Here is a 26,032-nt window from a genome sequence, read left to right on the forward strand (position 1 = left end):
CTCTGATTGGTTGAATGCCTTCGCCTTAACTTGGGCGCTCTCAGAGCCGAATGAGGAGTGCTTGGATCTCGGCGAAGGTCTGGTTTTGGGTTCTGGACCTGCGAAGGTTTCGGGTTTGCCGGCCTTTCTCTTCCTGAAGACCGGAGGCCGGCCGCGAGGTCGGGGAGATTTAAAACCTGAGGCCGAGTTCCTCCTGTTTTCCAAGTTCGGCCTACGGGAACCTTCGGGGAAGCGTGGAAGGAAGGGAAGGGTGTGCGCTTGGTGATCAGCCCCTTCCGCCTCTGCATGGTCGCGGAGTCCCGCCTTGCCCTCCTGTGTGGAAGGTTTCTCTCGGCTCTTCTGACCGCAGTTCGGTTGGTTAGAAGTGGAAACTGATGCACTGGAGGAGGGGAAGGACCTTTTCCCTACCTTCTCTCCAAGGGCCCAAAGAACTTGCAGATTTATCTAGTTTCTAGACGCGTGTACTTGAATGTTCAGCGGAGAAGGGCTTAAATATTGGAGAAGAGAGCGATAACAGCTAACATTTTAAGGGATTTGTGTCTACTTTCAAAACTGACTTTTGCCCATCGTCCAACACTGGCAGCTTGGGATTCGTGAGCGTCTTTCGCCATCCTGCGGTTCCAACATGCTCTCCTGTTGGTTAAGTCGGCTATGCAGGGGTTTTTCCACACCCACCGGAAGGATCACCCACCCGAGCCGGGATTCTCTTTCCAGAACGCTGGTGCTCAGTTCACAGGGGAGAATTCCAGGTGAAGGCACTGAAGGGCTCTGTCCTCTAAACGGTACTTCCTCCTGGCCTCTGCAATCAGAGTGCTCTTATTCCATTGTCCTGTCGTCTGAACTGGATAGCCTTAATGTGTAGAGGCAGAACATTCACTCTCCATTTCTTATCATGTAGATTTTTTTCTCTGGAGTTTAAAAAAGTAACCACATGAATTCTCCTTTTAGCTGATACTACTAATAAGCCTAAAAAATTCTTCCACATTTGAGAATATTTGGATAGTGTTTTCTAGCGTGCAAGTGACTGGTTTCACTCTAGATTCATACCATCAAACTTCAGTAATTCCAAGATCTCATTTCATTAGGGAAAGGAATGTGCACTATTAAGAATAGGGTAATTTTAGGCCTCTGCAAATGCTACATGATCAAAATTTAGATTTCCTAACACAGGGCAAAAATTTACACTAAAACTGTTATTCACTTGGCCTTTGGCACATTTGCAGGTAAATTTAATAGTGACTGAATCAAATTACATACTTCAACTTTATCAGTTTCATTCACTGACATGAAATACCTAAGATGATATAAATTGAGGGTCTTTATTTTTAAGCAATTTGCAAATAATATGTTTTTAATCTTGCTTTTCTTTAAAGAATTCAGTAGCTTTGTTGCTCGGACCAACACGTGCGGAGAGTTGCGTTCTTCTCACTTAGGCCAAGAAGTCACTTTGTGTGGATGGATTCAGTACCGAAGGTAAACTGGCTTACGAATGCCTAGTGGTTAGGGGTGACTGGGTTTCTGAGTCAATTAAGCTTTCAGCTCTTGATTTCGACTCAAGTCATGATCTCAAGGTCATGAGATCAAACCCCGAGTCGGGATCTGCCTGCTTAAGATTCTCTTTCTGCCCCTTCAGCACCCCCAGACACAAAAAAGAATGCCTGGAGGTTGTTTTCCCCCAATCAGTTCCAAACTTTTATTAATTTTCAATCGGTCAGAACAGCAAAAGCTTTGTGACTCCTGCAGGATTCTCAGAATTCATTGTGTTTTCAGATTTGTTTTGAAAGATCCAAATAGAGTCACTGGAGTGGCATCTGTTGAAGGGTATGATAACAGTGTGTTCCACCAGTGGACTGAAATGTCCCTTAGCCCACTCAAGTTGAAGAGTTTCTAGGACCAGTAATTGGGAGTGGGCCAGCTGGTAAGCTCCAATAGCATGAAAAAGCTCATTTTATTCTAAATTTAGGTAGAGAAAAAGCCTAAAAACGTGAACAGTGATTCCTTATGATTAAAGCCCATTTTGTTGTTCATCTCTATATTCCAGCACATACCTGAATAGTACATTAATTAATAAGAGTTCCAAAATGCATAGATCTTGTGGCCTTCCTGAAGAATATGTACCAAATGGGCGGATATTTGACCCATAAATTTGGTGACTTCTGAGCTCAAAATCTGAGGTTTCTGTATCCCTTCCTGGTACTAAGGATAGTATGAGAAATGAGGGTTGAATGCTAAAATGTTGGGATTTGGGGGACCTTTTTGATGGTTTATATAAGTGTTGGACCGCCTCTAGAAAATTGTAGTTATATCTTTTAAGAAAACAGTTTATAGGGATACCTGGGTGGCTCAGTCGGGTAAGTGTCTGCCTTCAGCTTAGGTCATGGTCCCTGGGATCCTGGGATCGAGCTCCGCATCCGAGCTCCGTCTCCGAAGGCAGACGCCCAACAACTGCGCCACCCAGGCGCCCCACAAGTAAATAAAATCTTTAAAAAAAAAAAAGAGTTTATATTGCTATATTTCAAAAATGACCAATTGGATATTTCTAATATCCTAAAATATCTTTGGAAGTTTCCAAATAAAATTTTCTTATAAAGACTTAAGCCAATGAAAATTAAAAATTTGCCTTTTACTAACAAGCCACCTGGATAACATTAGGAAGATGTATATATAACCAGTAAAAATTGAAATTGAAAATGAAAAGCCTGGGGACGCGTGCGTGGCTCAGTTGGTTAAGCAGCCACCTTAGGCTCAGGTCTTGATCTCAGGGTCCTAAGATCATGTCCCACATCAAGCTCCCTGCTCAAGGACAAGTCTGTTTCTTCCTCTCCCTCTGCTGCTCCCCCTGCTTGTGCTCTCTCACTCGTGCACTCTCTCTCTCTCAAATAAATAAATAAAATCTTTTTTAAAAAATGAAATGAGGGGCACCTGGGTGGCACAGCGGTTAAGCGTCTGCCTTCGGTTCAGGGCGTGATCCCGGCATTACGGGATCGAGCCCCACATCAGGCTCCTCCACTATGAGCCTGCTTCTTCCTCTCCCACTCCCCCTGCTTGTGTTCCCTCTCTCGCTGGCTGTCTCTCTGTCAAATAAATAAATAAAATCTTTAAAGAAAAAAAAATGAGGGGCACCTGGGTAGTGCAGTCGTTAAGCATCTGCCTTCAGCTCAGGGAGTGATCCCAGTGTTCTGGGATGGAGCCCCACATCGGGCTCCTCCGCTCGGAGCCTGCCTCTTCCTCTCCCACTCTCCGTGCTTGTATTCCCTCTCTTGCTGGCTGTCTCTCTCTATCAAATAAATAAATAAAATCTTTTAAAAATAATAAAATAAAAATAAAAATAAATAAAAATTTTTAAAAAAATGAAATGAAAATGAAAAGCCTGGGGTGCCTGGTTGGCTCAGTGGGCAGAGTGTGCAACTCTGGATCTCAGGGTTGTGAGTTCAAGCCCTGCTTGTGGCGTGGATTTTACTTAAAAATTAAAAAAAAAAAAACAGGAGCACCTGGGTGGCTCATTCGGTTGAACTGAGCTTTCGGCTCCAGTCATGATCCCGGGGTCCTGGGATTGAGCCCCGTGTTGGGATCCCTGCTCAGCGGGGAGCCTGCTTCTCCTCCCTCTGCTGCACCCTCTCTCTCTCAAATAGATAAAATCTTTTTAAAAAATTTTTTAAAATAGATGATTAAGAAAACAAATGCAAAGTCTTTTTTCCATTGATAAGCTACGTAGATAATTGCATGAATGTAGCACATAATGAAAACACATAATTGTAATTGCATGGATTTTTGTTTAATTTGTTTTGCCTGCTTAAATTTTGGGCTCAGAGATTTTGTCCTAACGTGTTCATTTTCTTCATTGATTAGGCAAAACATCTTCCTGGTCCTGAGAGATTTCCATGGGCTCGTTCAAGTTGTCATTCCCCAGGAAGAGGTAATAGAAGGTTTCCTACTGTTATCTGAAAGCCTCTTTCATGCTATGGTAGAGTAAGCTAAGTATGTTAGATAAGTGTGTGCATGTGTGTGTGTGTGTGTATACGTATGATGAAATGTTCCTGGAATAATATATATGTATCTGGTAACATTGGTTACCTCTGGGAAAGGCGACTTTTTACTGTATATCTATTTATACCCTTTGAATTTTGAGCCATGTGAAGGGTACCGCCTGCTCAAAAAAAATTACCATTAAAATTAGATAAAATAGTTGTCATCATGCTTATTGGGCAATATTGGTTTGTCTTGTGGTAATGGTTACAAATGCTTGTATACCTAAGAAACACGATTTACTCAGTTCTTAGTCTTTGAAGTAAGTAAAGAACAATGAATTATCTTTCAGGGATCAGGATCCAGAGACGAGCATAGCTAACCCCGGAGATTTCCTTTCAGTTGGACTCCATTATTGGTATTGGATGAAACTGCCCCTAAGACTAATTGTGGAGACAGTTGCCTTAAAAGTATGTAGGAATTGTTTCCATCGATCATTCTTCTCCTTATTTTCCTTTAAGGAAAAAATTCTAAAACCCTTAACTAATAGTTTTACCTGCTTTATTATGTGGAGTCAAAATGGGGATGCAATTTAACAAATTCTTTAAGAAAGTCATTAAGGGCAGCCCCAGTATTTATGGCAATTAAGCTATGAGTGTGAATATTTTTCTAAACCATAGACTACAATTACTACATATTCCTTTAAATTCATGTGTTCATTGGAACTGTTTTTCTCTCTCATTCTGTAGTCGGCTGCTGCTGTGAGGAAGATTCTGTGTGAAGCCCCCGTGGAATCTGTGGTGCAGGTGTCTGGGACAGTAATTTCCCGACCTCCAGGACAAGAGAATCCGGTTAGTAGTTCAGAAGCGGTCTATGTAAATTTTGCCTGTATACCTGTGTACTGCCTACATATTCAGGTGACACCAAGTGACTATTAGACATCAGGCGCTGAAAGTTCTGCAGGTTCCACGAGTGAACATACAGATTCCAAAATCGTCACTACAAATAAATACCTATGTGCACAGGCATGTTAAGACATCTGTTAATGAGCACGTTGGCCACAGATACGCATAAGAATGTCAATCTCGCACAGATACTGATGCTTTAGACCGTACGCTCTAAGCACCCATACTTACATATGTCAGTACGTGCATGTATTTTACAAATGATCGCTATGTACATGTCCCGATGAGTGATTTTTTTTTTTAAATACGTCTTTTCTCTCTCTGTCTCTTTAAGAAAATGCCAACAGGTGAGATCGAAATCAAAGTTAAAACAGCTGAACTTCTGAATTCCTGCAAGAAGCTGCCCTTTGAAGTTAAGGACTTTGTGAAGGTGCCATCCTCTGTTGTTAATAAAATAGAGTGTCTAGGAAATGTTGGTAACCAGTAAAGTGTTTTCAGAGTTTTTTAACTTCTACAAAATTAAGCATTTTATTGTAGACCTGTCGCGAAGTGTTCTGTTCTGTGGTGTTCTGAGTTAAGCCGTTGCAGTTCCTAAACACCTAGCCTGCTTTTTCAGACAGTTCGAAACATGATTCTGCCTATAAGACTTGAGGTGGTGTTTTCAAGATTTTTTGTTGCTGTTTGACATTTTGAAAGGAAATTTGTGTCGAGCTTGGAAATGGTCAAATGGTGTAGGAGATCCTGCATCGGTTAACTTTAAGCCTCTAACCGTGATAAAATGTTCGCTTGACTTCCCAAGCATATAAATCTGATTACTGTAATTTAGGATGTACTTTGCCAAAATTTGAAGGGTTGTTGAAGCTAAATAGCTCTGGGTGAGTACACCCAGATAACCTGCATCTTTGATACAGTTATCTACAGTTGTAAATGTATATACATCTACTTTGTAAACTGATCTGTAAAATGGTTTTTAAATTAACTGTATGGCCACTTAGTGTCATATTTAAATTCTCAATACTTAATCTTTTAATTAGAAAGAGCAATATAATTACAGGGTTCACCTTTTTGTGGGGGGAGAAAAAAGGAAATATACAGTTTTCCCCCAGCTAAGCTTTCAGAAAGATATGACAGTTCTACTTCTGGTTAAAAAGTTGTCAGCACAGAGAGATGCAGAGACTTACAGCTTTGAAAATAAGCAAAACCTTCTTACCGGTTCCTACTAGTGCAGTGGTGGAGATTCCCTCTGCTGTTACCTTGCATTTCTTACAATTTTAATCCCACTCTAGTGATAATGTCATAGCTGTTCTTACTCTGGTGTATATTTTTTTTCAAGATTTTATTTATTCGAGTGAGAGAACAAGTAGGGGGAGTGGCAGAGAGAGAGGAGAAGCTCAGCAGGGAGCTTGACGCAGGGCTGGATCCCAGGACCCCAGGGTCATGAGCTGAGCCAAAAGCAGTTGCTTAACCGACTGAGCCACCCAGGCACCCCTACCCTGGTGTATAATTGTAAAAGATCTTTGAAGTCTTTAAGTATACTTTTCAAGACTCAACTATGGGCTTAAAAGAATGGACAAATGTTTAGTGAGGGTAGGCAAATTTCAGTGAAGGGTGATGTTAATGATGAAGAGGAAAAAAACGTAAAATCTATGCTAGTAACAAACTTAGAGGTTGTAGGAATTACGGATGCTGTTGTGTTCCCAAATGGTGGAAACTAAAGGTAGAACTGAAGTTTCTGAAAAGACAAGCTCTGTATTAAAGTTAATATCTTTTTAATATTCAAAAAATATTTAAACATTAAAATCTTTCAATTTGTTTAGAAAACAGAGGCTCTTCGTTTGCAGTATCGCTACTTAGACTTGCGTAGTTTCCAAATGCAGTATAATCTGCGACTGAGGTCCCAGATGGTCATGAAAATGCGGGAGTATCTCTGTAATCTACACGGTAAGGGACATGCCTGAATGTTCTTTAGAGCTTTTTAGCATCTCTTCTGTTTTATTCAGCGTTTTATTGTATCCTCTCTTTAGCATCATTGGGTCAGAGGTTGCCAGAGGTCTGGAATTCACTCAATGTGTAAAGCAGTTTTTGAAGAAAGGTTAATTTCCAGGTGTTTTGTCCTAGAGCCTAATTTGGTAACTTAGAACATAATTTAGTTCTACTAGGTCACAAATAACAGTTTTTTAAAGATGTTGAGTCGAAGGTAGAACAGCCCTTTCGTTGTTATCTGTAAGTTTTCTTAATTCCTTATCATGCTTATACTAATTTATTGGGAGCTCAGAAATGTCCTATGAATTAAACTAGACTCTTCAATTAGTCCTGGGGCTTTTTCTACTATGTTTGAGTTATTTTTGCTATACTAGCAGAACATTTAGAAAACCAAAACAGTTCAGTAAACGAGAATCCATCAAATAGTTGGAATTATTTCATGAGAAAGGTGTCACTTTATGAGCCAAATAGGGTTTTATGAGAATCTTCAGCTTCCGTCTTGGATGTGTGGAAATCAGTATTCAGTAGGCTTGGTAACTTCTTTCAGTCAAAATTTCCTAATTAAAATATAGCCTCAGATTTGTTGAACTGTACCCTGGACAACATATTTGACAAATTTGTATCTATTAAATTCTGATGCTTCTCTGTTTTTAGGATTTGTGGATATAGAAACACCAACATTGTTTAAAAGGACTCCTGGGGTATGTATATCCCTTAAATCAGCCTACAGATAATGTTGTATTAGTTATGAAATTGGACCACTTTGTTTTTATATTCACGTGGCTATATTTTTTGTGTATATTTTACTGTTTCACAATGGTCACATTAACTAGGTTTTGTTAAGAGTCGAGAAAATTATATGGGTCAGAATTTTGAGTCAGAACATTTTTATTCTACATGAGTTTTCTTTCCCTTGAGGTTTATAAATGCAAATCAATAATGAATTGTTTACTTAAATATAAACCCCTTGTGGGGCACCTGGCTGGCTCAGTCAGGAGAGCATGTGACTCTTGATCTCAGGCTTGTGAGTTCGAGCCCCACGTGGAATATAGAGGTTACTTAAATAAATAAAAAAACTTAAAATAAACTCCTTGTTCATTAAGAATTGACATTTCTGGGGCGCCTGGGTGGCACAGCAGTTAAGCGTCTGCCTTCGGCTAGGGCGTGATCCCAGTGTTGTGGGATCGAGCCCCGCATTGGGCTCCTCCACTATGAGCCTGCTTCTTCCTCTCCCACTCCCCCTGCTTGTGTTCCCTCTCTCGCTGGCTGTCTCTATCTCTGTCAAATAAATAAATAAAATCTTTATAAAAAAAAAAAGAATTGACATTTCTAAACATTGTTATTTAATCTATACAGTCCATGGACTTATAAAACCATAGTTTAAAAAAGGAGTTAGCAATTATTGGATAGGAATTGCACAAAATTTTATCAGCTCGTAACAGAATTGGGAATTCATTTCAACAACCATGCATTTACTACCTCCCACGTACACACATTGTTAAAAGCCTACTATGTGCAAGGCTTTTGGGGGACTAAAAGATGAGCAAGAGATGATCGCTGTCATTTGCTCTTTAGTTAACTTTGTTGATGTGCCAAAGTATCAACTTCCACCAGATCTTAGGTTCAGGTTTTTTTAACAGTAATATTTCTGCTCTCCTTCTCTCTTTAAAGGGTGCAAAAGAGTTTGTAATACCATCCAGGGAACCTGGAAAGTTTTATTGCCTCCCTCAGAGTCCTCAACAGTTTAAACAGCTTCTGATGGTTGGTGGTTTAGACAGGTGAGCCTTCTGTATGCTACTAGTAAGTTGTCAGAAAAAGAAAGGGGAGGAAGGTGGGGAGAAAAAGGGGAAACACAGAATTATCTGATTTCTTAAAAGAAGTTAGAAAATGCATGAGCATTTGGAAAATACTTGTAAAGTACCCTAAACATTTGTAGTCATTATTTAGTAAAGATGTATTGGGTGGCCGCCATGTGCAAAGCTCTATGCTAGTAGATGTGTAGGGAATTAAAAACAAAAAAGGAAAGGTTTTAGGGGCACCTGGGTGGCTCAGTCGGCTAAGTGTCCAACTCTTGATCTCACTTCAGGTCTTGATCTCAGGGTCGTGAGTTCAAGCCCTGAGTTGGGCTCCATGGTGGACGTGGAGCCTACCAGAAAGAAAGGAAGGAAGAAAGAAAGGAAAGGAAGAAAGGGAGGGGAGGGGAGGACAAAAAGGAAAGGTTTTGCTCTCCAATAATTAATGAATGTAGTAAGAATAGGGTAATAAATAAACCAGCTGCCAACTGTGATAGAACCCAAAAATAAGTTTGTTGAGGGTTACAAACTAGATATTGTTTGGGGAAATATCATTTAAAAAACTTTGTGAGCAAGGCCTTCTGGGACAGTGCTGCATCTCAGCATTTGAAGATGAGAATGGGAGTGGCATAGCACAAGAAAGCTCAAGTGTATTTATGGAGCAATAAGTACTTCGATTTGGCCAGAGCAAAAGAGTATATATTAAGAAGCATAAACCACCTTGCATGCCAGTCTAATATATGAATATTGAAAGGTGCCATTGTATATTTTTAAATCAATGTATAGAATAGTTTCTTATGGGTCTACTGTATATCTGGTTAGATTAGAGCATCGTAAAGAATTTTAAAATTTCTTATGTCCTTTAGGTACCATTATTAATTTATTTAATTTATAGACTGCACTGCCATGAACTTTTGGGGAAAAGTATGTGTATCTTCCTAGAATCACGACTCAATTCATGCTACTTTTCAATTGTAGATATTTTCAGGTTGCCCGATGTTATCGAGATGAAGGTTCAAGACCAGACCGACAGCCTGAGTTTACTCAGGTACTAAGTTATATTCACTTTTGTCTCTCACTCAGCCTTGCTCCAGCCAAGTAATTCAAGACTGGGCAGTAATTTTATATATTGGCAGACTTTGTTTTATTGTATTTCACTTTATTGGGCTTCACAGACATCGCATTGTTTACTAATTGAAGATTTGTGACAACCCTGTGTAGAACAGGTCTGTCAGCACCATTTTTCCAACAGCATTTGTTCACTTTGTGTCTCTGTGTCACGTTTTGGTAATTCTTGCAATATTTGAAACTTTTTCATTATATTTGTTTTGGTGATCTGTGTTCAGTGATTGTGACTCACTGAAAACGCAGATGATGGTTAGCATTTTCTAGCAATAAAGTATTTTTTAATTAAGGTACATACTTTTTTTTGACATAATGTTATTGCACGCTTAGTAGAGTACAGTATAGTATAAACGTACCCTTTATAGGCACTGCGAAACCAAGAAATTAATTTGACTCACTTTATTGTGATTATGCTTTATTGCAGCAGTCTGGAACCGAACCCACAAGAGCTCTAGTGTATGCCAGTGCTTTACTTCTCATTACATTTTATCCATCAGATATTTAATTAAACTAACCTGCAGTTGAGACACTATTTAATTTTTGATCCATTTCATGTGTCCTTATAACGCGTATGGTCATCAACTAAGAAATGCCAAAGATTCCTGCAGTGTTGTAATGGCCGTTGCTAGGATAAAGTTCTTTAAAACAAATCTCTGGTACATTATGAACCAAGAATTCTGTACGTTGGTACTTAATCTGCTTAATCTTTAGACTCATCAAAGGTATCATGATTTGGTTTTTATATGATAGCATATTAATCAGTGTGGTGAAGTGCAGAAATCATAAGCTTTGGAGTTGGACAGACCTGGGATCAAGTGTAGCCTCACTACTTATTAACTGCATGTACACCAGCAGGTTACAAAGCCTCTCTGAGCCTTAAGCCGTGAGGAGAGTGATGGGAACTAAACAAGTTGATATATGTAAAGCATTAGAACAATGCCTGACATAAAACAGAAATACAATAATATTTATCCTCCCAACTCCCACCCATGTTTTAAGTATGTGCGGAAGGCTATGGTAGCTTGAAACCAGAGGAATGTATAAATACGTACATATTAATACTGTGGCCGTTCAAGTTAGTTTCCATATGTTATTTTGGTTTCAGATTGACATAGAGATGTCTTTTGTAGACCAGACCGGAATCCAGAGACTAATTGAGGGCCTGCTCCAGTATTCCTGGCCCAATGACAAAGATCCTCTGGTGGTTCCTTTTCCTTCTCTGACTTTTGCCGAGGCATTGGCCAGCTACGGAACTGATAAACCTGACACTCGCTTTGGCATGAAGGTACTTTTCTTCACTTTTCTAGGACTCTGTCCCACCATAGTCCTGCAGTCTTCTAAACCACTTTGAAATTTACAACCAGTTACACACATTGTTATATCATATTTTTTGTTGTTACCTTAGCTTGTTACCAAGCTATAGCAAGAGAGAATAAAAGCGTGTTAGTACTACAGTACTTTTATCCTGTATATGTGCTCCAAAACCGTTTCCAAGAGTAAGGTTCTTGCCATAAAGTTTTTATTACTGACAGCTTATTAATTATATGGACATGAATGGTCACTTGAAAGAAAAAAAAAAGCCCTATTCTTTCCTCTTCAATTTTTCTTAAGCTAAAATGGCACTTGGAAGGCAAATGATTAAGTTATTCTTTTTCCCTAGCCTAGAAAAAGCTCAAACATATGGAAATGTGTATTCAAAATATTAAGATTTACACATATTTTAATGAGGGGTAAGAGTAGAATTTGATTAGAGCAGTTTCCATTAGCAAGCCTCTCATTATTTGCTCTTAGAGAGCAACGGCCCTTCATGTCTACAATGCTGGTGGCATTTCTCTATGTCAGTTCTCAGTGCAAATTGCTCAGAAATCGAAGTTCCACTAAGTCTATGAATAGGCAGTGCTCGATTCCTGGGATGAAAAAAATATACAAAATGTCTTAACTGCTTACTTACAGCTGCCAACTTAACCACTCTTTATTTCTTCTTTTGTAATATGGAATAGTGGTGCGTAGGTCAGACTTCTTAGGTTAAGTTCCAGCTCTGTGTCGTCTTGGCCGATTAATTTTCTTCTCGGTGCTTGATTCCTTCCTGTACTACATGGGGATAATGAGAGTGCGTATCTCATACTCTTGTTGTAGTGATTAAATGAATTAATAACAATGAATAATACATTAGTACATTAACTCCTGCCATAGTGCCCAATGCATGGTAAAAACTATGATTGCACTCTATAATTTTTAACTTAATAAGACCTACTTGCTTCTTTAGAATCATGTTTGTAAAATTTTTTGAGATAAAAATTACTTCACATTTAGTTACCTTTTTTTATTACCCATTCTATAGATTATAGATATTAGTGATGTGTTCAGAAACACAGAGGTTGGATTTCTTCAAGATGCACTTAGTAAACCCCAAGGAACCATCAAAGCCATATGTATCTCTGAAGGAACAGTAAGTGACTCACAGTTCTTTTTCTCTAGAGTGTATATTTGGGAAGTAAATGTTCAACATTGGCACATTCAAACTTCAAGAAGAACAATTCTTTTTTTAAGAATATATATTTTCAGGGGTGCCTGGGTGGCTCAGTCAGTTAAGTGTCCGACTCTTGATTTCAGCTCAGGTCATGATCTCAGCGTCCTGAGATTGAGCCCCACGTTGGGCTCTGCACTGGGCGTGGAGCCTGCTTGAGAGTCTCTCTCTGTCTCTCCCTCTACCCTCCCTCCCTTCCCAAAGAAAGAAAGGGAATCCATATTTTTATATAAAGTCTAACAGTATCCCTGAAAGTATAAGTAGAGAATAAAACCTTGTGAGTGTGAGTTTACACTCAGGATCTCGAGTTTTTGTCTTTCTTTTAAACAATGCTGTAAAGTACTCCTCATTTGGGATCATTCCCACCAGTGATGAGCATGATATAGTGTTCATATGTCCTCCAGCCTCAGTTTATCCAAAGGCTCCCAGCCCGTCAGCTCCAGCATCACCGTTTCATGTTGGTTCTGGGTCTTTGGAGGGCCCTGGTCTCAGTTGCATTCAATTGCATTAATAACAGCAGGAGGGCAAGGAGGTAGAGCTGTGAGAAAAGCAAAAGGGGGGGGGGTGAGGGTAGGAGAAAAAATGGCTGGGCTAGGCCAACCCTGACTCTGAGGTGAGGAGACATGTCTGTTTTCTGTAGTTAGCACACCTGCTTTGAGCAGAATTTGAGAAGAGGGGTTCCAGAAGTACTTTGAATGAAATTACTATTTTGAAAGACGACTCATTTGTGTACTTGAGCATATTAGTGTATTCAAAATGGGAGTAAGAATTCAGTCTCATTATTTCTTATTCACTTTGTGTGTTTAGTGGAAAGTAATCTGTGTCCATACTGTAGTCCAGACATATGCGTTCAGGTAAGCTCAGTGTCACCTATACTGCTTGGTATTATTGTTTGACTCAATTTGAGTGTGTCCAGTCTTCCCCAAGCAGATAATAAGAAGTGCAGGATTGTGAACCACGTCTCCACCTTTTTGTATCTCCATACCTCGTCTACTGCCCCAAGAATATTAGTTACAGTGATAGTCCTAGCATCTCACTTACAAAGGCAGTGAGATAATTTAGAAAGAGTAAGATACAAAGAATTTTAAGCAACCTGAAATAAGCAAATTCTAAGTTCTCTTTCTGATCCGAAAGTTACTTTTCTTACACGATTCAGTTGTAAATGTTTGAACATGTACCCCACATGGTCCATATGCAGGCTCTTCTGTGGAATATGTGCACAGCCTTTTCCAGGGAGACCTGGGTACCGGGGGCAGCGGGGGAAGGGTGGTAATAAGCCCTGTAACAAACTCTGAAATGTTGTCATTTGGAAGCAGAAATTAAAGTTGATATTGAATCCTATTGTGATGGAAGGACACAAAATGTATTTGTATCCCATGTGATATCATAGACATGTTTATGAGGCTGTCCTATTGGTGAGTTTACTTTTCTTTTCAGAAGTACTTAAAAAGGAAGGACCTTGAATCCATCAGAAAATTTGCAGCTGACCATTTTAATCAGGTAAGGAGTTAATAACAATCGTTTTTTTCCCTTTTAAGGATTCCATATTTTTAGTAAGTGTTCGAGCTCTTTATACAATCACTAGTTTTGAGGTCTTGTTATTTCAAACCATTCTTCTACTTTTCTTCTTTTCAAAATTCATCTAATCCCAGGGCATAACTCTAAGACTTCGACTTGGACAGTTGAATTCACCATTAATCAGAATGTGAAAGTTCAACCATAGTTTCTAAAATAAATGTGGAGGGGCGCCTGGGTGGCTCAGTTGTTGAGCGTCAGCCTTCGGCTCAGGGCGTGATCCCAGCGTTCTGGGATCGAGCCCCACATCAGGCTCCTCCACTGGGAGCCTGCTTCTTCCTCTCCCACTCCCCCTGCTTGTGTTCCCTCTCTCGCTGGCTGTCTCTCTCTCCATCAAATAAATAAATAAAATCTTTTAAAAAAAATAAAATAAATAAAAATAAAATAAAATAATGTGGAGGGGCACCTGGGTTGCTCAGTCAGTTAAGTGGTTAAGTATCCACCTTCGGCTGAGATCATGGTCTCATGGTCAGGCTCCCTGCTCAGCGGGGAGTCTGCTTCTCCCTCTGCTCCTCCCCCTACTTGTGCTGTCTCTCACTCTCTTGCTCTCTCGCTCTCTCTCCAATAAATAAGTAAAAATCTTTTAAAAATAAATAAAATGTGGAATTTTAATCCAGTTAGGATTAGATTAGAGACCCAAGTGTCCAAGGTTTGAAAGAAAGCCTGTATTCATTGTTCTTCCCATACCCTTTTTAAAATTCTGAATCCACCTTTGACAGACACATTTTGTGTTGTTGGCTTGGTGAATGGAGGAACTGAACTACAGAGGAGCAGGAGTGGGGAATGGGCCTTCTTACCTTGTCACTGGACCTGGAAATTGCCTCAGCCTTCTCGGAATCAGTAACCTTAAAAATAATCGTGCCCTTTGAGTCATTAATTTTTCGTGACATACTTTGTAGAAAACATTCTAAATGTGAGGAGAGTATGCTCATTACAGTGTCCTTTACAATAGGAGTAAGATGAAATTATATGGAATGATTAAATAAGGTATAATCAAAGGAATTAATATTAAAGTTCCTTTTTAAAACTTTGTCTCCAAAGAGTTTGTAGTATGGGGTACACGTTCATGTTGTAATGATTCATAAGAAAAGGAACGTACAGAATTCTAGAAACACTGATCATTACCATGTAAAAACACAGTATTTGTGTACTGAAAATGGACCACCCTCCTCTACCACCACCACAAGCCACACCTCAGACCTCAGGCTTAAAAGGATTTTTCACAAGAAAGAAAGATTAGGATAATGGTTTCCAAAATGGGCCAAGGCAAAATGAGAGAGAAGTCAGAGCAATATAAAAAGCTTTTATAGGGGCGCCTGGGTGGCGCAGGCGTTAAGCGTCTGCCTTCGGCTCAGGGCGTGATCCCAGCATTCTGGGATGGAGCCCCACATCAGGCTCTTCTGCTAGGAGCCTGCTTCTTCCTCTCCCACTCCCCCTGCTTGTGTTCCCTCTCTCACTGGCTGTCTCTCTCTGTCAAATAAATAAATAAAATCTTTAAAAAAAAAAAAAAAGCTTTTATAAAGTTAAATGAATTTAAAGAATTATCCTTTACTTCTTGTTCTTTGTTGTAAAAATGTATGTTTGATGAAATGATGGTAGTAGCGGATGATGTTTTAGGTTTTATGCCTTTGATAAATTCAAAACTGGCAACTCTAGATCTCCCAATTTTGTTTCTTTGCTTTTATCTTGCTAGTGTTTGAAGTCTGCATCTAGGAACGACAGGACCAGGAAATAAGCCTGAAGTTTAAGTTCAGTAGCCTTTAGTTGATGGAACCCTTACTACATGTCCTTCTTTTCCTTTTCTCTTTTCTTCTTTTCTTTTTTTACCCTTTCTCATTAACTGGATTTTTTTATAGAAGAAATGGACACTACTTCTGTTTTTTCAATTTATTAATATATTTTAACTTGGCTTACTTTTTTTAAGTATGTGTATGAATTTTTAGCAATATGCTACATGCACAGGATTAAAAATACAAATAGTAAAGGATTAATGATGAGATGCAGCAAGCGCTCTAGCTCACATCACTCCAGTCCCACACCCGCCAGAATGTCCCCATTTTGAGAAATACATCCACGTACTGGTGTTTTTGTTTGTTTGTGTTTGTTTTTACTTACCCATTTTAAACTTTATCTCTGAACTTCCTGCAGGAGAGACAAAGCTCCCACACACAGGCCTTACCCAGTTACTCTGTACGTCCTGCACAGCTGTCTTTCTGGACCTTTTCTTCATTCCTCTTCTGAGTTGAAGCTGCTCTTCCTGGATTCCAGATCTTCCTCTTTCTTATTTGTGCTGCAGTATATCCTCAAGTAACTGCCTAAGAAAGTGCACAAGAGGGGTGCCTGGGAGGCTCAGTCGTTAAGCGTCTGCCTTCGGCTCAGGGCGTGATCCTGGCATTCTGGGATCGAGCCCCGCATCAGGCTCTTCCGCTGGGAGCCTGCTTCTTCCTCTCCCACTCCCCCTGCTTGTGTTCCCTCTCTCGCTGCCTGTCTCTTTCTCTGTCAAATAAATAAATCAAATCTTTAAAAAAAAAGAAAGTGCACAAGAGATACACTTGCCTCATCTAAAAATGTCTTTATGTTCAAAACCTCACACTTGATTGCTAATTTGGCTTAGTATAAAATTCGGAATTGGCAGTCATATCCCTTTAGAACAGTGCGGTCTGCAGTGACTAGGGGGCTCAGTTGGTTGAGCCTCTAACTCTTGGTTTCAGCTCAGGTCATGATCTCATGGGTCCTGGGATTGAGACCCGAATCAGACTCTGCACTTCGTGGGGAGTTGGCTTGAATATTCTCTCCCCCTGCTCTCCCCACTTACCCTCTCTTGCAAGCTCTCTTTCTGTCTTTCTAAAATAAATTTTTAAAAAGGAAAAAAGCGCTGTGGTGGTGGAAGTGTTTTGCATCTGCATAGTCCAGTATAGGAGCCACTAGCCAGTGTAGCCATCGGATGCTTGAAATGCGGCTAGTATACCTGAGGAACTGAATTTTTAATTTTATTTCATTTCAGTTAATTTAAATAGGTATGTGTGAGTGGTGGCTACTGTATTAGCACAGCCTTGGCTTGTGGAAGGCATTGCTTTTTTCTGTCATACCTGCTGTTACTGATGAGAAGTCTGATGCTGATAAGAATTTATTCCTTTACAGCAAACCTAATTGTTTTCCAGACATTCAGCCTCCTGATTCTTGATCCAAAATTTCAGTTTGTGTACATTTGGTTCATTTTGCATTCAGGGCCCTTTCAATATGATGGCTCATGTCTTTCATCTGCAGAAAGTTCTATCACCAATTGCTTTGACCTCATCATTCTCTCTAGTCTCTTTTTTTGGACTTTCTTTTAGTCATATTTGGACCTCCTTTTGTAACTTGTGTATGTCTCTCTCTTTTTTTTTCCCCATGTCCTTTCCCACCGTTTTCTTTGTCCTTTTTATTCTTTCTGAGAGATTTCTTCAACTCTTTTGTTGAATTCTTTTTAGCAATCATGTTTATGTCCCAGTAGCTGTTTCTTGTTTTTTTCCATCATATTTTATTCTGGTTTTATTGATAAAATATATTTTTGAGTGCTTTGAGGATTCAGTCCTCCTTTGGTCCCTAAACTACCTCTTTCCTCTAGGGTCCTTTTTTTTTTTTAAAATACTGCATAATTTCTTTGAGTATGGTGACTGTTGATTGTATATATTTAGAATGAGGCATTTTTTAAGTTTTTATTTAAATTCCAGTTAGTTAACATACAGTGTAATATTATTTTCAGTGAGTCAGCACTTCCTTACAATACCCGGTGCTCTTCACAAGTGCACTCCTTAATCCCCATCACCTGCTTCACCCGTCTTCTGCCCGCATCCCAGAATGAGGCATTTAAAAAAGCAAACAAAGAAAGGAGAATCAAATACGGGGCAGTCAAAATAGTCAAAATAAAACAAATACTCCTCACACTCAAAAAAAAATAAATAAATAAAAAGCTGATTGGGGGTGGAGCATGTGACTCTTAGTCTCTCTTAATCTTGGGGTCCTGAGTTCAAGCCCCACATTGGGTGTAGAGTTTACGTAAAGAAAAAAAATTTTTTTAAGCTGGTTGGGAACACGGGGTCCTTGGAGGAGCTTTGTGAACGAGTAGGTTCAGTTTAGGGGGAGCAGCAGAGCCATTGGCCATTACCCTAAGAAACCAAGGCTTCTGCAGGGTAAAATCAGTTCCTTTTGTGCTGAGACTGCTCCGTTTTTCTCCAGGCCAGAGCTTCCTACATCTTTCTGCTATAATCGTTCCTATTCCATTCACTTGCTGCCTGCCACAAATTTGCAGAAACCTCTTTGCCGGTGTCTCCCCACCTTTTATTCCCTTTAGTTTCTGATTATGGTGAGATTACTTTTGTAATTCCTCTAGTATCATTTTGAAGGGGTCGAGGGAGGGAATGAAGATTATCTCGTGTTCTGTTGGGAACAAGAAATCTTTCTATGACGAGAAAAATAAATCACCCCCACTTTTTAAAAAAATGTGAATGAGTCTTTTTCCTTATCACAGGAAGTCTTACCTGTATTCCCGAAAGCCAGTAGAAATTGGAATTCTCCAGTTGCTCAGTCCATACTGGAGGAGCAAGGATCGGAACTAATCAGACTCATGGAAATCCGAGAGGATGATGTGGTCCTGCTGACTGCTGGGGAGCACAAGAAAGCAGTAAGAGAAACTACTGTGAACGTCTGTGCTGTTGATGCTGCATGATGCCTCTCTTTTCCTGCGTATATATTACATATTTAAAATTGACTGTTAATTCCATAAAATGGGGCTGCTCTACATGAGTTTTTTCTATTAATAAATACCTTTCAGCACTTACAAATACTGCACTGTGTCAAAACTAGAGTTTTCTTCATCAGCTCCCAACCTCCATCAGTATTGCTCACGCGGTCATAATTGTGACGATTGGCATGGTTCACACAGATTAGATCTGGCTCCAATTAGGAAAGCCACTCAGGTAGACTATTGGTATTCCTTGTAGGGCCATGAAAAAATATTTTCATTTTCAAGGTTTTGCAGATTAGGAAAATTTGGTAATCCCAAACTTTTGTAGATAATGCATTCCTAAAACTGTGGAGGGAGAGATCAGACTGCTGGAAGGCTACTGGGCTGGCAGACATTTCTGGCCCTACATGGTCAAGGCAGGACCCTTCCTCTCAGGAGCAGCAGCTGGGAGGGGAAGAGTGCCGCCATGCCCTGGCTAACTCCCCACTCTTCAGGAGATCTGTGGAGTGGTTTTAGCCATAGAGATCATTGTAAAATGTACAGAAGTATGGAATATGTGTCAAACATGAATATTGAAAATGTTGGAAAGGTCAAATTCATTCTTGCACTAAAGTGTTATATGATTTCTTTGTAGCAGTGGTGTCTGATTAGTACTTTATCAAATCTATTCTTCTAATCTGTATTTGTGCTGTACATATCATTGTTTCTTCCAAAGGAAAAGCCTCAGAGGTCTGTTTCAGTGCTAAATGTAACCCACTCTCCAGCGCTTGGCTGGCTCATTTGAAAGGGCATGCGACTCTTGAGCCTGGGGTCATGAGTTCGAGCCCTATGTCGGGTATAGAGATTACTTTGAATAAGTAAATAAATAAAATTTTATAAGATTTCTTTTGAATAAGTACATAAGTGTAACCCACTGTCTTTCCCTTCCCCTGCAATAGTGCAGTAAAGAAAGCTATTTAATTACAAATTTGTTTGGATACCATAGTCATGTTTTTAATGAATTCACTTGTCAACATTATTTTTTAATACCAGCCATGAACAGTCCTGATAAACTTGCTGGGGAATGCACCAGTTAATTACAAATTTTACTGTCAATGAGTTTCTTACAAAAGAACTTGGGATTTTGCATTATATAAATATACTGCTGCAAACTCGTTTGGTCATTCTGCTTTCCCCCTGGTCTGAGGTGAAACTGCTGGCATTCTTCTCTCAGGAAGGTACCGTTGGAATTCCTACTGGGACTCCTTGAAAGAACTAGAAACCAGATTTACGAGGAATAGCGTTAGCATTCTGAATATGTCACAGTGCAAGTACCCTGGGTGCATATTTAATATAAGCTACAGTGGGCCGTAAAGTGACACCCTGTGCGTGTCTTCCAGGCATGGTTTCCTTTCTCAGGGAAGCCCTGTATTTCACAGTTAGCACTTAGTGAACACTTCTGTTTGTTCAGCAGTGTTCTGTGTACTTGGTGTACATTAACTCATTTAATCCTCATGCCAACCTTATCAGAGAGAAGGACTGATACAGTTACCATTCTAAGATCAGAAAACTGAGGCATGGGGGCACCTGGGTGGCTCAGTCAGTTAAGCGTCTGCCTTCGGCTCAGGTCATGTTCTCGGGGTCCTGGAATCAAGCCCCATGTTGGACACCCTGCTCAGCGGGGAGTCTGCTTCTCCCTCTCCCTTTGCCCCTCTTCCCCCTCTCCCAGCTTGTGCTCTCTGCTCTCTCTCATGTTCTCTGTCTCTCTCAAATAAATAAATATTTTTTAAAAAAAGAAAGAAGAAAACACAGAGGTTAGAAATTTGCTCACACGCAGCTAGGCAGTGGTGGAGCCAGGTTTCTAACTATGATGAAGTCTAGTTTCAAAAGCCACACTCTTAAATGGACCTCTTCCCCATACTGCCCCTCTAATAATAGACATTTACTGGCCAACAGCTGTGTGCCAGGCATTCCTCAGAACCTCACCACACCCCACACAATAATCTGTGATTATTATTCAGGAAAATAATCACAGAGTAGCCGCCATGGATATTGCACCTCTCATGCCGTGTCTCACTTGATCTCCACAACAGCCTTTGGAGTAGATGGATTTATCTCCATTGTCCTCTGGAAAAAGGTGCGGACAAGTGAGTCAGTAGCCAAACTGAGATACCCCCAGGTTAGTCATGCTCGAGTGCCCGTGCCCTCAGTCACTGTGTTATCAAATCCTCACCCAATCTGCCGAGTGGGACGGGCCTTCTCAACCGTGTTTCAATCCGATCATCCTCAGCTCTTTGTCTCCTGAGAGGCTCAGGGTGTCTCATCTATTAATTGTCTAATCCCTTCTGAGAGGATGGCCTGGCTGTAGAGTCCAGCTTGTATCATTTGCTGCCTACTCTGTCACAGCGGCTAAGTCAATGTTTCTATCTTCTGTTTGCAGTGCTCTGTGCTGGGAAAATTACGACTGGAATGTGCTGACCTTCTAGAAGCGAGAGGATTGGTGCTGCGTGACCCAGCTCTGTTCTCTTTCCTTTGGGTTGTGGATTTCCCACTCTTCCTTCCCAAGGAGGAAAATCCCGGAGAGCTGGAGTCAGCCCACCACCCATTCACTGCTCCCCACCCCAGTGACATCCAGCTTCTATACACCGAACCTGAGAAGGTACCATATCTGTATTTCCAGATAAAAAGGAAATGTGGAAACAAAGGCAAAGACGTTCAGATTTCACAGTCTGACCCAGTCCTGGTAACCTCAGAAGAGATGGTCGGGTTTGAGCCCGTAGTGAATACACTGTCTCTCAGTAGCTGCACTGTCTTCAACCCGTAGAACAGAAAACTAGAAATTTTCTCTTAACGTAAAGGCTCTGTGAATCTTCTAGGTCCGCAGCCTACACTATGACTTGGTTTTAAATGGCAGTGAGATAGGAGGTGGTTCCATCCGAATTCATGATGCAGAGCTCCAGCGTTACATTCTGGCAACGTTGCTGAAGGTAACATCATCTTCTAACCTGTTTTGTTTTGTTTTTTAACCAGAATATTTGTTGTTTTAGCCAGCATTGATGGTATAGTGATGAGCATCGCTGCCTTCCAGAATGTTTGTGGGGTTTTTTTTAATTGGTATAAATGAAAGATTCACTAGATACAGAATAGTATTGGCTTGTCTCTCTACCTGTAGTGTAAGACTTAGAAAAGTAAATGATCATAATAGCTGTTTATTAGTACTGACCATCTGTGCCAGGCACTAAGGGCCATATATGCCCAGACATTTAATCCTCACAGTTACTTTTTGAGATAAATACCCCTGTTCTGTCCATTTTAAAGATGAATGACTGAGACAGATTAATTAATCTGCCCAGAGTCACACAGTACAGAAGTAAACTGAGCCACTATTCGAATCCAGGCAGGGTGGCTCTTGAGCCTAAGCCCCTAACCTCCGAACCACGACACGGCACAAAAAATGGTGCGGTCAGAAATGCATGGAAATGTTGATAATGTAGTGAAAGAGCCAGGCTTGAAAGAATTTTGTATCATTTAATATGGGCAGGGAGGTATTTTAATGATAGAGAGTGGGAAAATCAGGATTTTAAAAAGAAGAGTCCCCACAGATGCAGGCCTAAGGACCTGGCAGTTTCTTGATGATTCCGTTGAAGGCCAGGGTAGATTTCAAGAAAGAAAATGTCCAAGAGAGTCTGATCCTGAGAGATCATTTAGTGGGATTAACTAACAGGTGTGAGGTAGGATGGAAGAACTTAATTTGAGAGCAGAATTGGAGAACTCAAAACCCAGATTTTAGCTTTGAGGACATTGCGACCTCCCCGCATGTTTCTCCTCCCAACTCAATGCATCCAGTCATCAGTTTCCCAGCAGAGTTCCTTCCTGTCTTTCGTTGTTAAGCTTCTCAAATGAGTAAGTGAGAATCCAGTGCTTCTGCTGCTGCCACCGGTGGTTCTCAGCCCCGCTCCACATTGGAACAGAATCAAGGGGAAAAGTATTAAAAACAAAAAACCACCCCACTACTCCACACCAGATCAATTAAATAAAAGGCTCTAAGTGTGAGGCTTTAACATTCCTTCCTTAAAAGCTCCCCACTTGTTTCAGATCTGTAGCCTGTGAGAGAACCATTGTCAGATACACTTCCAACATTTCTACGCACAGTGCCCCACATAAGTTAACTTGCAAGGCCAGCAAATCCAGTGTCCTGTTCTTGGCCCCCGAGCTGTCCTACCTACCAACAGTTGACACTGTTCCTTTTTTTTTTTTTTTTTTTTTTAAGATTCTATTTATTTGAGAGAGCGCACAAGTGGGGGAGAGGGAGAAGCAGGCTCGCCACCCAGCAAGGAGCCCGATGTGGGACTCGATCCCAGAACACTGGGATCATGACCCGAGCCAAAGGCAGATGCTTAACTGACTGAGCCACCCAAGTGTCCCATGACACTGTTCCTTTCTTAATAATGTTCTCTTCCCTTGGCCCTGTGATAGGACAGTTCCCTGCTTTCATCCTACCCTTCTGAGCCCGCCCCCTCTGTGTCCTTGATTGGCATTACTCTGTTCACATTATCAGTATAATATTGGCTGCATTTCCTGAGTACCAGGCATTTCTCTGCATGTTTTAATATCTGTGACTTGTCCTATTCTCTTGCTAAACTGTAAGCCTCTTAAGGTATTTTTTTAACTCAACTGTTTTTTCCCTTTAGCACCTAAGCTTACTGTGGACCCTCAGTGTGTATTCAAATTGAATTCTGTTTTGAATTTCAGGAAGATGTGAAATTGCTCTCCCATCTGCTCCAGGCTTTAGATTTTGGGGCGCCCCCTCATGGAGGAATTGCCTTAGGTAAACAGCTATTCTTTGACAAGCTAAATTTCATTCCATAACCGTATGTCTCAAATTTGGGCTCAGTTTCCAGGCAGGGGCAGAGGAAGAGAGGAGGGGGTAAAAAGGACAGGGTGTGAGCCCAAGAATTCTATAAGAATTTAAGTATTTTCATTTCATTGATATATGTTTAAAATGTACTTTACCAGTTAAGGGTAAAACAGCTGATAATTTGCACTTGGAAGATTCTTAATAGAATAAAACTTCAGTGTTAAGTCAGTATTGCTGAAATCCCTGGAGGCTCACAGACATATTCATAGGCATCTGGAAGGCACTGTTCCATAGTATTCAGTTTGTGTGAGAGTAGGAATATGCCAGTGCCCTTCCGCCATGGTTGCTCACCTTGCTTGTCTTATCAAGCAAGGAGGAGTGTGAGAAATTCTCGGAAGCTCACCTAGATTGTAAGCCCTCGACAGCAAGGACTTCCATCTGTGTACTTAGAGTGCCCTGCACAGCATCTGATTTTTGTCAACCTTTAGAAAACCCTTGCTAAGGACTCATTAATTGCTGTGACTTAATTTGAACATGTGAATATTAATCCTCAGCATTTTTCTAGAATAAGACTGAAAAGAACCTTCCAACAAACAGAAGTTCCCTAAAAAAGGCAGGGAACTCTGCTTGGCTGCAACTAGTTAAAGATTCTTATTTAAAAGTTCTCTACAACCTTTGGAAAAACTCAGTCACTCCCAACCTTAGATTACATTCTCATCTGTTACCTTTGTGTTTTACTTCCAGGGTTAGACAGACTGATATGCCTTGTCACTGGAGCACCAAGCATCAGAGATGTCATAGCCTTCCCTAAATCTTTCAGGGGGCACGACCTCATGAGCAATGCCCCAGATTCGCTCCCTCCTGAGGAACTGAAGCCCTATCACATCCAGGTCTCCTGGCCAGCAGACTCAGAAGCAGAAAAGAGCTCGTTGAATCAGCCGTACTGTCCAGAAAGTTGAGCTTCTGAGTTTTGTCTGCTTTGCTTCCCCAAGGCTGAAATCAGATGCGGAGTTCTGCCACAGGTCTGATAAGCACGTCTGTAGGTGGAAGGAATCCACACAACATTCTTCACCACAACAAAGAAACAGAAGGTATCCAATTTTGACTTGATAACATGCATTACTAGGATTTTTTGTTTGGGACATTTTTGCAGTTTCTGTTACCCGGAGAGGTGTGAAAATGGCCCTTTGTCTGAGTAATATAATAGCTTAGTGTTTTCTCATCGTGTTTTTCATAGCTGGATAGTTAAGACAGAGGTAATTCGACCATGTGGGGAAATGCTTGCCCCTTTAGACTAGTCAGTTGATGGGGCAGTCAGTTCAACCAGCCTCATCAAGAGAGTCCTGTAAATTAAGCTAGATAGTGACATCTCAACTATCAGCGTAATATAGTGAGAAGCATCATGATATAATGCAAAAAAAATAAAAAGTCACCAAAAGGAAAGTCACAAAATCTTAGTTTTTCACCTCGAGCAAGTTACATAAGCCTCCTTTCCTGCTTCTTTGAAATGGGAACACTGCTTGTCCTGGCTACCTCACAGGGCTCCTCTTCCAGAACCAGAAGAAATGATGTGTGTGGAAGGAATTATGAGTGAAAATGCTTTGAAAACCTATAAAGCATTACACAAGTGTAAGATAATGGTATTATTTATCTGTAAACAGATACAGGTATACCTATGTATCTTATAGTCTAAATAAAACTGATATCTATAGTATAAGAAAAACAGTAATTTTATTTACCAGTATTCTCTGTATGATTGTATTTTTTAAAATAATTATTGGGGTGCCTGGCTGGCTCAGTGGGTAGAGCATGCAACTCTTGATCTTGGGGTTGTAAGTTTGAGCCCCACATTGGGTATAGAGATTACTTAAAAATAAAATGTTTAAAGAAATAATAAAATTATTATATTAACCTCTGAATAACACTTCTCCTCAGTTGTAAGTAATTGAAAATATTGATCTCGGGCCAACCTCAAATATATATAGAAAAGTGAATACTCAAACTATTGTAGTTCTCTTATACATTCTGTGGCATAAAACAAAGCTTATAATTAGTTAATAATTATGAAATGGGAACAAGGCCTTGATTAATGAAAGTGTTCTTTTCTACTTTATCTTCACTTTTGCCTTGACATTCTTTTGATGTGTAATTTATAAGTACCAAGTATCAGTCTTCAATCCCTGCCTGTTTTTCTTAGTGCTCTAAGCAGCGCAATCCTATATTTGTTTTTTGTTTGAAAATAAAATCAGCTTCCCTTCCAGTTCTCATCTATGAAACTCAGTAGACCAAGGGTGAATGTTCTTCACTGCTGCAGAAAAATGTTTCGCCGTTAGGGGGAGCTTTCCTCTAAAGTATGTCCTCGAACTCAGTCTCCCCATCTGTGGGTGTACCCTGGAGCAAGAAAATTCTTGCTGGCAGGACTCTCCTGGTGAGAAGGGGTATCCCTTTCTCAGTGGAGAGAATTTCTAGAGATTCCCTTTAATAGGTGGGGAAATGCAGTTTATGTCCATTTATCCCCCATGGGATAAATGTAATTCACTATTGACTGTGTAAAGCCTAATTCCAACCAAAATGTTGTCTTTTATCCTGGAAATG

General features: G+C 40.3%; 1 protein-coding gene across 4 annotated transcripts; it reads left to right on the plus strand.

Moving 5' to 3' along the window:
• Positions 1–318: 318 nt before the first annotated feature.
• On the plus strand, positions 319–25,697 carry DARS2 (aspartyl-tRNA synthetase 2, mitochondrial). 4 transcript variants are annotated; one of them, XM_034666752.1, is made up of 17 exons: positions 319–782; positions 1,374–1,473; positions 3,850–3,916; positions 4,716–4,817; positions 5,206–5,301; positions 6,689–6,812; positions 7,509–7,555; positions 8,526–8,632; positions 9,626–9,695; positions 10,878–11,057; positions 12,114–12,221; positions 13,737–13,799; positions 18,385–18,537; positions 21,020–21,238; positions 21,456–21,566; positions 23,332–23,407; positions 24,182–25,697. In XM_034666752.1, the coding sequence occupies exons 1-17, from the start codon at positions 626–628 to the stop codon at positions 24,394–24,396; spliced, it is 1,995 nt and encodes a 664-aa protein (XP_034522643.1). In that variant the 5' UTR covers positions 319–625; the 3' UTR covers positions 24,397–25,697. The 4 variants fall into 4 exon arrangements, with proteins under 4 accessions (XP_034522643.1, XP_034522644.1, XP_019652754.1 ...); XM_034666753.1 differs by having other exon boundaries at positions 13,740–13,799; XM_019797195.2 differs by having other exon boundaries at positions 319–749.
• Positions 25,698–26,032: the final 335 nt, after the last annotated feature.

The sequence above is a fragment of the Ailuropoda melanoleuca genome, chromosome 8 (assembly GCF_002007445.2).
Source record: "Ailuropoda melanoleuca isolate Jingjing chromosome 8, ASM200744v2, whole genome shotgun sequence".
Lineage (NCBI taxonomy): Eukaryota > Metazoa > Chordata > Mammalia > Carnivora > Ursidae > Ailuropoda > Ailuropoda melanoleuca.

Coding starts and splice junctions, on each gene's coding strand:
- DARS2 (XM_034666752.1), top strand. CDS start 626: ATGCTCTCCTGTTGGTTAAGTCGGCTATGCAGGGGTTTTTCCACACCC. Junction 7,556..8,525: donor TGTTTAAAAGGACTCCTGGG/GTATGTATATCC, acceptor CTCTCTTTAAAG/GGTGCAAAAGAGTTTGTAAT. Junction 9,696..10,877: donor GACAGCCTGAGTTTACTCAG/GTACTAAGTTAT, acceptor TTTTGGTTTCAG/ATTGACATAGAGATGTCTTT.